Genomic DNA, 12,219 nt, shown 5'->3' on the forward strand with positions numbered 1-12,219 from the left:
AGATTAAGCAGTTAACGACAAATATTTATTAACATTCTGGCATATTTGATGAGTTTAATGTACACAATGAAGATATAATCTTAATAATCTCTACAAATGACATTCCTTATAAAATATGTTCTATCCATAACAATCTATACAGTGTCTATAGGTATTGCATATATTGATACGATAATCAAAAATACTTATACTTACCTTTGATAAAATAACTTAAACATAAAAAAACCGTTTATAAATGGAAACCACAATACTTTTTCATCATACGAACAACCGATACATTAAAAAAAAAAGACATTTCTAACTAGCTAATGATCATTTATGACACCTCCTGTGTTATACATTCACCAAAAATTAAACTGGCGCATGCATAACCATTCAACAGTTTTTCGATAGACATTATTGAAATTCATTATAAAATAGATTATACATGTTAGGAACATCAGAAACTGTTTCCTACGTTTCCTATGTATACACAATATATATATATATGTACAATGTCGTGTCTGTCTAAACACATTACCATAAAAGTTATATATTTGGCGGTAAACGTCAGACAGACAAAAATATTCTTAAATGATTTTTACATACTTTTTTTCAGAAAGAGTTAAATAAAATACTTTAAATTTTAAAGCTGTTTTACGAATAATATCATGCACCTATCACAACCCAAATGATATAAGTAAATTATTCCAGATATTGTTGGTATGGAAATTGAAATTATTATCAAACAATTTTGTTATATTTCCCATGCTGTTTTCATCATTTTCACAAAATCTTCATCTGTATCTATATTTGCTCCTACTCCACTGTAGTAGTTGGTAAATTCTTCTTTTGTCACCTAAGAAACATAAAGGTGAGGTCAAACTATGCAATATAAAGTATAATACTAGACTTATCAAAACACTTCTATAGATAGCTCATGTTTGCTATATATTATCAATTAACTGACATGTGTATTCAACTTATATCAAGATATCTCTTTGCGAAATTGTTCTTCTACTATAAGAAATATGAGACTGCAGAAACTTATTTTTATCTCTCTAAATTTGTACCCAGTTTTTCGTAAAAGGTTAAGATTATTTTACCGCCTTTCTAATGACAGAAACACTTGCAGAAACGAAATAAAGTTAGTAATAGCACCAGTTTTATTTAGCTAAATGCGTTATTAAATACATTATTATACTTGTGTGTATATGCACGTTGATAAGAGGTGCCAATAGTTATCAAAAGTACCAGGATTATAATTTTATACGTCAGACGCGCGTTTCGTCTACATAAGACTCATCAGTGACGCTCAGACCAAACATGTTATTATATTTTATGGAGTCATGAGAAAAAAAAGTGACACAATAAGTATCAAACGAAACATTAAATAAATTGAATATGGTGGGGTTCGTGTTGCTTAATCTTTAGTTTTCTATACTTTGTCTTGTGTACAATTGTTTATATGTTTGTCTTTTAATATTTTAGCCATGGCGTGGTCAGTTTAATTTCGATTTATGAGTTTGATTGTCCCTCTGGTATTTTTTGCCTCTCTTTTATACTTGTGATACATAAACAAAAATAAAAATATTTTTTTATACCGTTCCGTCTTTAACTCCCTGGTCAAACACATCAAGAAATGTTCTGAGAATTTGATCCTCTGTCATTTCTCCATTTAAATATTTAGGGTGACGTTTAACACTATAAACACCCCTCAGATCTTCAACAGTAATTACTCCGTCTCCAGTTTTGTCAAATTTGGCAAATGCTTCATTGATGATCGAAATCCTCGTCTGCGACATAGGAGGCTGGTGGGTTAAAATTAACATTGAAACAAAAATCATTATACCAACAAAAAATTAAATCAAATCAAATTCTAATATCTGATTTTTCAGATTTGTAAACAGTGAGGGTTTTTTTTGTGGTTTTTTTTAAAGAGCACACTAATTCATTAAGTTAATCTTCAACTTCATGATTTTTCGTCAAATTAGAAAAAAAGCAGGCTTCGCAGCATACAGTTGCATTGATATACTACGGTAGACGTCTAAGAGTATTTCTGACATTCCAACACTGTAACATGAATCTTCATAGATTCGTTGTCGTCTACAAGTATAGTACCCAGTATGAATAGAGTTTAACTTATATTAAATTATGTCCCCAACATCTTCCTCATGCTTCCTGCTCAAAACAGATTCTAGATGGTTAGGGAGTGGTGAGTATGAAATTACGCTGTACATAATTTGCTTGGGCATGAATTATAAGTCATAGTAGTGATATGGTTAACTTTATAAAGGTTAAAAATAATCTAAAGCTGTCTGATTGGATATTTATTTTGTGTTGCTGGAATTTTTGATTGTGTTAAGCCTTTCAATTTATATTTTATAGTGTGTCTTTCTATGTTGTGATGTTATACTATTGTTTCAGAAAAGAAAGAAGGTTTGGTACCATTAAAACGTTTAATGGTTGTCGTCTGTTGATGTAGTTCATAAGTTTTTCTCGTTTCTCAGTTTTATATAGATTAGACGTTGGTTTTCCCATTTGAATTGTCTTTACACTAGTCATTTTGGGGGCCTTTATAGCTTGCTGTTCGGTGTGGGCCAAGGCTTCATTTGAAGACCATACTTTGACAAATTGTAACTTGTATGGACAATTGTCTCAATGCAACTCATACCACATTTACTTATATCTGTATACATATGAAAAATATGCACAAGCTATCAACCAACCTAAAACACATAAGATATTGATATAAGGTGTACGAATTGGTAAGAAATAACGGATTCAAAAATTTAGCATAAATAGAAATGCTACAATTGTACAATTGACGTTTAAGAATTGTGTTCTTCCTTTATGGTAATTACCCTAAGTGCTTGTAGAAATTCCTCAAATAGAATTCCATTCTCTCCATCTTTGTCAATGTATTTAAACAACTCTTCTACGGAACTTTCAGGTAGGCTTAGACCAAAGGCCTTTAGGCCATCACTGAATTCCTTGAGACTTAGCCATTCACTATGATCAACGTCCATATGTCGAAATATTCTAGAAATTAATCAATATAAATTAAAGACAAAATAGTGAATAGTATCCTTATCCTTAACTTAAGTCAAATCTTACATCAACTTGACTGCAAGTTTTCAGTTTTTCGACGACTAAAATATGCCTCATGATTTGTATGCATCAACTGTATGAAACAAAGGTTAACAGAGCATTTCTGCTTTTGTATTTGTTTTTCATTTCTTGCCACTCAAGATAATCTGATAGGTTTTAATATTTGACAACTAAACGATATATATTATGATTTTACATATTTTTCTTATGTTGTAATGTTACAACATTATCCAACCAGCACTAGGTATGTTCGTGTCCTAAATCAGACGCCTGTAATTCAGTGGTTTTCATTTGTTAAAGTATGTCATATTTTCGTTGATTCTTTTTTCAACTTGTTCTTGTGATGCGTTGCTGTACCACTGTGCCATGTTAGGGAAGGGTTGTGTGTCCCTTACTCCCGTATTATTGCGTACGTTAGGAATAAACTCATCAAAGATACCAAGATTAACATTTTGTATCGTCAAAATAAAGTTTAAAAGGCCAATAGAAATCTGGGTATATGTGTTCAGGGAAACATCAGATTAATGTCAATTTTAACCTAAAATTGCCGTATCCTATTATGAATATATTTACATTATAATTTGCAAAGTTGCTTTATGTGTGTCTGTCTTTTTATTTATTGTATCATACAATATCATTCTTTTTTTACCAAAACGGACAATTAAATACTTAAGTGTCTTCGGGAATACAACTGTCTCCTTGCTATAAACTGTGTTAAATTTCGTCTATAGTTTTGTGACCAAATCAGCCATTTTTGAACAAAACTATGGATGATATGCATTTTATCCTCTGGTGCTATAGAGCACCCTTTTTCGAGATATAGATATCTATAGGTCACATTTTACATGAATATCAATTATATGGTCATTTTTATAAATTTTCTGTTCACAAAACCTTGAATTTTTCGAAAAACTAAGGATTTTCTTACCCCAGGAGTAGATAACCTTAGCCGTATTTGGCACAACTTCTTGTAATTTTGGGTCCTCAATGCTCTTCAACTTTGTATTTATTTGGCTTTTTAACTATTTTGATCTGAGCGTCACTGATGAGTCTTATGTAGACGAAACGCGCGTCTGGCGTATAAAATTAAAATCCTGGTACTTTTGATAACTATTTACACCACTGGGTCGATGCCACTGCTGGTGGACGTTTCGTCCCCGAGGGTATCACCAGCCCAGTAGTCAGCACTTGGGTGTTGACATGAATATCAATTATATGGTCATTTTTATAAATTTTCTGTTCACAAAACCTTGAATTTTTCGAAAAACTAAGGACTTTCTTACCCCAGGAGTAGATAACCTTAGACGTATTTGGCACAACTTTTTGTAATTTTGGGTCCTCAATGCTCTTCAACTTTGAATTTATTTGGCTTTTTAACTATTTTGATCTGAGCGTCACTGATGAGTCTTATGTAGACGAAACGCGCGTCTGGCGTATAAAATTAAAATCCTGGTACTTTTGATAACTATTTACACCACTGGGTCGATGCCACTGCTGGTGGACGTTTCGTCCCCGAGGGTATCACCAGCCCAGTAGTCAGCACTTGGGTGTTGACATGAATATCAATTATATGGTCATTTTAATAAATTTTCTGTTCACAAAACCTTGAATTTTTCGAAAAACTAAGGATTTTCTTACCCCAAGAGTAGATAACCTTAGCCGTATTTGGCACAACTTTTTGTAATTTTGGGTCCTTAATGCTCTTCAACTTTGTATTTATTTGAGCTTTCAACTATTTTGATCTGAGCGTCACTGATGAGTCTTATGTAGACGAAACGCGCGTCTGGCGTATAAAATTAAAATCCTGGTACTTTCGATAACTATTTACTTACACTAAATGACTATGACCAAAAGATACACTTAACATTTCTTTCCAAACATTGAAATTTAAAGTGAAGTTTTGATTATAAGCGTTGCAACCACTGGGTCGATACTACTGCTGGTGGAGTTTTTATTCCAAGAGGGTATCACAAGCCCAGTAGCCAAGACATGAATTTCTATTGATAAGGACATAATTATAAATTACTTGATTCCAAACTTTATTTGTTTTGAAATATTAAGGCTTTTTCTACCTCAGCATTACATTACCAACGGAAGTATTGTTTGTATAAACATTACTTATATTACATAGAAAATTCAAAACGGAAAGTCACTAATCAAATGGCAAAATCAAAAGATAAAACGCATCACACGACTAACAACCGTCATATTGCTGACTTGGTACAAAAACCTGTATTAATTGTTCATAACTGATTTCTAACAAACAGCTGTTTACTGGTATAAATTAACTTACGAAAATACTTAGGTGATTTAAGGTAAAATTAAGTAAATCAAGAATTCAAAATTGATACTTTAACCTGATGAAGTATAAGTAAAGGATCAAAATAAGCTAAAAATATTGATAGGTCATGGAGCTTCTTTTTGAGATTTTTTATTTAGAAAATATGACGGGATTAGGCTGCCTCGGACTTTTATATTTGCATTGGTATTATTTGGGTTTGAAATCAAAGGAACAAAATCAAGTATCTGCTTAAATTTTGTCAAATGACCTTTTATGAGCCATTAAGTCTTATGTTAAAAGATAAATAGGTGTTATGGGGCAAAATATTTTACCTTGTATTGTATGGAAAATCACCATTTGACACTTATTCCAAAACCTCACCTAAATACATCCTTAAATCTAAGTTTGTCTAAGTTACCTCATCCTTGTGCTTTGGCGAATAATTTTCTAACAGAATAAAAGGTTGCATTTCCGGATTATTACTTATTTCTTCGAAATGAACCACTATGCATTACATTACGCTAAGTCACATGCATACTTTGTAAACATTGACAAAATAAAATTGTTAAATTTGTCTGAAACACGAAAGTTTACGTATACTACTCTTCTCAGTTTCCATTATAGATATAACACCTTGACTTGCAATAGATGTATCAATTTAAAATTAAATTCATATTTTGTAACGCTAGAAAAATATTTAATAATTCAATACTTAATTACTAGTAACCTGCTTAAGCCGTGAAAACCACTTGCTCCTCTTTCTAAACATTTCGCCCTTAAATCTGTGATATGGTCAGCCATTTGTATAAGATAAGGAGAAACGATGTACCAACGCAACAACTAAACAACCGAGTCCAAATAACGTTTATATAAGAAACTTTATGTCACCTTTTTCAATTCAGAGTATTTGAAGTCGGTCAATGAGGTTTTCCGCCTTCATATTTTTGATGTCCGTATAACAACTCTACCACACGGATATGTGACAACTTATACTAGATCCGTAACGCAAATATAGTATACCACAGAAACATGTATTGTTTGCTCATCTGAAGGTACTAATTTACTTATTTACTAAAATTAGATGTATTCAGACTTCTTTTATACATGTAATTTGGCTCACGCTGTACAAAACGCTTGAAAGGTTACATTTCCTGAATACTGCTCAGTTCTCCTAAAGGAAACAAATGGCATTGCCTTAAATAGAATCGAATGTACATATGGATATAAAACTTAGACTTTTAGCAGATGCATCAATTTAAGATTACCCTAGAAAAATGTTTAAAAACTTTGTTTGCTGATACCGTTTTTACCACTGGCTCCTAGTTCTACAAATTTTGCCCTTATATCAGTAAATTGGATAGCCATTTGTATAAATTAAGGATATGTGGTTTGGTTACCAATGAGACAACTTCAATCGTCCAATTAAGGTTGATTTGAGCAACTAAAGGTCACATTACAGCTTTGAACAAACAGCAAACTATGGATAAAATGTGATTAATATCGGTAAGCATTGGAGCTACCCACATTTCCAAGAAACATACATATATAGGTAAATATACGAATTACTTCCTTGAAAGAAATGCGTATTTACAATAAAAATAGACAAGTTTGTTTCGATGAAATGCCTTTTATTTTCGAGAGTATTGTTGTGATTATTTGTTAAAAATAAAATTACTAGGTTTACACAGTTACTTTATTTTTGAATTATCTGATACTTTTTTTTTGATTTTTGTGCATATTACATTCATATTCATATTTCTATTCATTAGCGAAACCTTACTAACAAAGTGATTTTAAAAACCCGGCTATTGGTACTTTGTTTGATACATTGGCAAGAAATACTATATGACGTACTCAGTAGAATGGCATAGAATTCAAAATATGCATATATAAAACAGACTAGACTAAATCACTGGACTAGTATATATACTTGTTTAGGGGCCAGCTGAAGGACGACTCCTCCGGGTGCGGGAATTTCTCGCTACATTGAAGACCTGTTGGTGACCTTCTGCTGTTATTTTTTATTTGGTCGGGTTGTTGTCTCTTTGACACATTCCCCATTTCCATTCTCAATTTTATTAAATATGGTCCTCATTAATTCGATCCAAAAATAGTGCCTTCATAGGAATAGATATTCAAAAAGTCGTTATAAATTCTATTGAGTCTGAACCTAATCCAAATCAGATTTCTTTTATTCGGATATTCTTTGATACATTTCTTTTTTTGGCAGAAATTTTCAAAAAATTTTTAAATATCTTTCTAACTTTAAAACACTGATTTAGATTCACGTTGTACACAAAATATAATAAAATAGTTTATGTCCCAGCTTAGATAAAAACAATTAAAGGAATGAGAAACCTTTCTTTTTCCTATTTAGAAACCAAGATGTTTGTACGAAGATGAGCTTTGTCGTAATTTCAAGTCAGATAGCGGATTCGGGGGTGGGGGCAAACAGGTGGTCGTTAACCCTTGGATTGACAAAGTATCGTGTTTTAGCTTAAAATCGTTAATATTTTCTTTAGTCTCGCTACACTCGGTGATATACTTTTTTCAATTTGATAGAATTACGCCCCTTTCAAAATCAAGGAACCGCCCCTGAAGGTAAAAATAGATATGAACTGTGCAGTATAACTGAGGTAGTTAATGCATACCTTTGCTGTGCATTATCCAGATTATATCACAGTAAGAACAAAGAGATTTCACTCTTGCCATGTGTTAATTCTATATAATGTGTTGTTCCAGATACGAAAATGTGAAACTAATTAAGTATTTTGAGGTAAAAGTTAAAGGTTATTGGCCGGTCATGATGACATAGAAGACACTGTCTCATTTTTATACACCATCATTTCAAAAAGCATAAGCTAAAGCCTCGGTCACACCTTACAGCCTCGGTCACACCTTACCGGATAGCTCGAACGGACGCCTAAGGGATAACTTTTTTTCAATCCGTTGATGTCCGTTAGACGTCCGTTCTTATCCGTTAGGCGTCCGTTAAGCGTCCGTTTTATCCGTTGACGTCCGTTCTGTACGGTGGAAAATCTTGAGCATGTTCAAAACTTTGAACGGACGTCCAGCGGATAAAATGTCCGTTGAACGTCCGTTAGGCGTCCGTTAGGCGTCCGTTTTGTACGGTACTCGTCCGTTTTGTATCCGTTACGTGTCCGTTAAGCATCCGTTGGAGATCCGGTAGACCAATTCACCAACGGACGTCTACCGGACGCCTAACGGACGCCGAACGGATAAAACGGATGTGAAACGGAAGGATAACGGATAAAACGGATGTCTACCGGATGTAAAACGGACAAATGCCAATTGAAATTTCTCATGGTTTATTGCCTTTAATTTTTAGTTGGTTTATTGCCTTTAATTTCAGAATATTTTGTTCGTCCGTTTTATCCGTTACGCTTCCCTTGGGTGTCCGTTTTATCCGGTACTCTTCCGTTGGATGTACGTTCGACGTCCGTTCTGTCCGGTACGTATCCGTTTCACGTACGTTCAATGGCTGTTGTGTGTCCGTTCGGCATTCGTTACATGTCCGTTAGTACACCAACGGACTCCCAACGGATGAGAATTTTGTCAGCGGATAGCTTTTTTTTTATCCGTTAGTCGTCCGTTTGAGCTATCCGGTAAGGTGTGACCGAGGCTTACCGGATAGCTCGAACGGACTCCTAACGGATAAAAAAAAAGTTATCCGTTGACAAAATTTGTATCCGTTGGGAGTCCGTTGGTGTACTAACGGACATGTAACGAATGCCTAACGGACACACAACGGACATTTAACTTACGTGAAACGGATACGTACCGGACAGAAAGGACGTCGAACGTACATCTAACGGACGAGTACCGGATAAAACGGACACCTAACGGAAGCGTAACGGATAAAACGGATGAACAAAATAATCTAAAAATTAAAGGCAATAAACCATATAAAAATTAAAGGCAATACACCATGAGAAATTGCAATTGGCATTTGTCCGTTTTACATCCGGTAGGCACTCGTTTTATCCGTTACCCTTCCGTTAATGTCCGTTTCACATCCGTTAGGCGTCCGTTAGGCGTCCGGTAGACGTCCGTGGTGAATTATTCTACCGGATCTCCAACGGATACATAACGGACACGTAACGGATACAAAACGGACGATTACCGTACAAAACGGACGCCTAACGGACGCCTAACGGACGCCTAACGGACGCCTAACGGACGTTCAACGGACATTTTATCCGTTGGACGTCCGTTCAAAGTTTTGAACATGCTCAAAATTTTCCACCGGACAGAACGGACGTCAACGGATAAAACGGACGCTTAACGGACATGCAACGGATATGGACTGACGCCTAACGGATAAGAACGGTCGTCTAACGGACATGAAAAAATTGAAAAAAAGTTATCCGTTAGGCATCCGTTCGAGCTATCCGGTAAGGTGTGACCGAGGCTTAATGCAACGTACTCCCTGAAATTTGTCGTCTGCTTTACTGATCATTCATTTTTATGTTGATAGTCCTTAGAATAAAGCTTAACTATAAGTATCACATAAACTTAGGAAAATAAAGTCAAGGTCAGATAAATCAAACCGGAAATACATGTTCAATCATTCAATTCAACAAATAAAGTTGACCTATTGTTTATAGTTTACAAGACAAGAACTTATTCAGAAAATTAAAACACATTGTCCAATGAACCATGACAATGAGGTCAAGGTCAGATAATCAATGCCAGACAGACATGTACACCTTACAATCAATATATGCATTAACAATAGTTCATATATTGTTTATAGTATCTAAGAAACAAACTTAACCATGAAAACTTACATTACCAATCAGTGGTGAAATGAGGTCAACGTTAGATGATGATTGCCAGACAGACATATAAATATTTCAATCATTACAAACACCAAATATAGTTGACCTTTTGTTTTAGTTTGAGTAAAATAAACCAAAGCAGAAAACTAAACACTTAGGGAAGAACCGTAAAAATGAGGTCAAGGTCAAATAAAACTGCCAGACTGACATGTACATCGTTAAATATTCCCATACACCAAATATGATTGACCTTTTGTATACAGTATTATAAGACCAAACCACAAAACTGAACTTTTTTACCTCTCAACCATGAAAATGAGGTCATAGTCAATTGACACCTGCCAGTTGGACATGTACACCCTACAATCATTTTATTTACCAAATATAGTAGACCTATTGAACACAGTATCTGAGATATGGACTTGACCACGAAAAACATATATTGTTCAATGATCCATGAAATGAGGTCGAGTTTCAGGCGAAAACTGTCTGACAGGCATGAGATCTTGCAAGGTACGCACATACTACATGTTGTTATCCTATTACTCATAAAAAGAGAGAATTAAACATTACACATTTTTTTATCAATTAGCCACTGAACCATGAAAATGAGGTCAAAGACAGTTTACATGATAGACGGAAACTACATAATATAAGGCATATGTATATAAGTATGAAGCAACAATGTCATTCACCTTCTAAACTATAAAGCTTTGATGTTCATTAACACCACCGCTACCACCGCTACCGCCGCCACTGCTGCGACCGCCGGATCACTATCCCTGTGTCGAGCTTTCTGCTACAGAAGGCACAGGCTCAACAGAAATCAGACTTGCAGCAGAGATGTCTATTTCAAAATAAACTTATGTATGTTGTTAAACTAGGAAAATGTGTATTATTTCAAATCTTTTACCTGCTTATGCATTTTAAACCATTTGGTCCTCGTTCTAAAATTTTGGCCCTCAAATTTATGAGAATGTCAGCCATTTTAACATGTAACTACGGGAGACAGGTGTTTTAACCGGAAATTCTGCAAATTATTGACGTTTCAAGTATACAGCTTGCGCTCGATTGGTGAATTACAGAAGATCTGAATGCAAGAAATCAACCAGATGTTAATTACAAAATGACAACATGTGCTTTAAATGCCCTCCAAAGGCTCATAAAAGAAATAATTTGCAAACAGAATACAAAATGGCGCAGCATGGAACTGAAAGTAAGGGCAATGAAAACTACAAATTGATGATCATTTAAATAAATGCAAGCTTACTGTACAAAACTTTGGTTTACTATATGTCTACGTAATTTTTCATATAAAGCATTATTTTAAGGAAAATACGCAAATTAACTACATCTTATTTTTGTCCGACTACCACTTAACAGTAATTGTCCCATGTGTTTTCAATAATGTAAGTAGGTTATTTTTGTTTGGACCTTAAACGTGGTATGTGTTTCTTTCTCTCGCTAAAGCAAATAGATGCAGCCTTAAACAATGGGAAGCCAGTTTCAATAATGCCTTGTTGCTCATTTGTCAAAATACAATCCCATGGATTTAGCATGAAACGCCATGAGAATGGAGAAACAGATGACTCGGGTTCCGAACACGCCAACCGAGCTCACCCATGGATAAACATTTATGTAAAAGTTGTTTTCTTGAAATAAATTACTAAGATCAATAAAATAATAATGTGAAACGACGTGATTTATCAAAGGATATACAAATTGCTTATTCATTTGTACTCATGACAAATCAATTCTTTCACATTTACTATTTCTTTACACTATGATTCATGGTAAGACAATTCATAATATGCTATATTGAAACATGCAATAAGTATGACTAAAATTTAAAAAAAATATTATTGAAAAAATGCATTATTTTAAACCTAAGATTAACCAGTTGTATATGTAATCCAAATTGTAAATGAGTTTGAAGATAAAAATATTAGTTTATCATAGCGCAATGTCTCGATTAAAACTGCAGTACCTTCATCACGTTAGTTATTAATGAAACAAGGGTCCATTTTTTTCTCATAAAGTCCCGCC

The 12,219-nt window shown here is 34.1% G+C and overlaps 1 protein-coding gene across 2 annotated transcripts; it reads right to left on the reverse strand.

The window, feature by feature from the left end:
• Positions 1 to 42: 42 nt before the first annotated feature.
• LOC134709471 (calcyphosin-like protein) lies at positions 43 to 11,204 on the reverse strand. Of its 2 annotated transcripts, none has more exons than XM_063569628.1 (4): positions 11,087 to 11,204; positions 2,844 to 3,021; positions 1,584 to 1,790; positions 43 to 838 (listed from the first exon to the last, which is right to left on the reverse strand). In XM_063569628.1, the coding sequence occupies exons 1-4, from the start codon at positions 11,158 to 11,160 to the stop codon at positions 737 to 739; spliced, it is 561 nt and encodes a 186-aa protein (XP_063425698.1). In that variant the 5' UTR covers positions 11,161 to 11,204; the 3' UTR covers positions 43 to 736. The 2 variants fall into 2 exon arrangements, with proteins under 2 accessions (XP_063425698.1, XP_063425697.1); XM_063569627.1 differs by lacking the exon at positions 11,087 to 11,204 and adding an exon at positions 6,099 to 6,243.
• Positions 11,205 to 12,219: the final 1,015 nt, after the last annotated feature.

This window comes from Mytilus trossulus, chromosome 3 (genome assembly GCF_036588685.1).
Source record: "Mytilus trossulus isolate FHL-02 chromosome 3, PNRI_Mtr1.1.1.hap1, whole genome shotgun sequence".
NCBI classification, from domain to species: Eukaryota; Metazoa; Mollusca; class Bivalvia; order Mytilida; family Mytilidae; genus Mytilus; species Mytilus trossulus.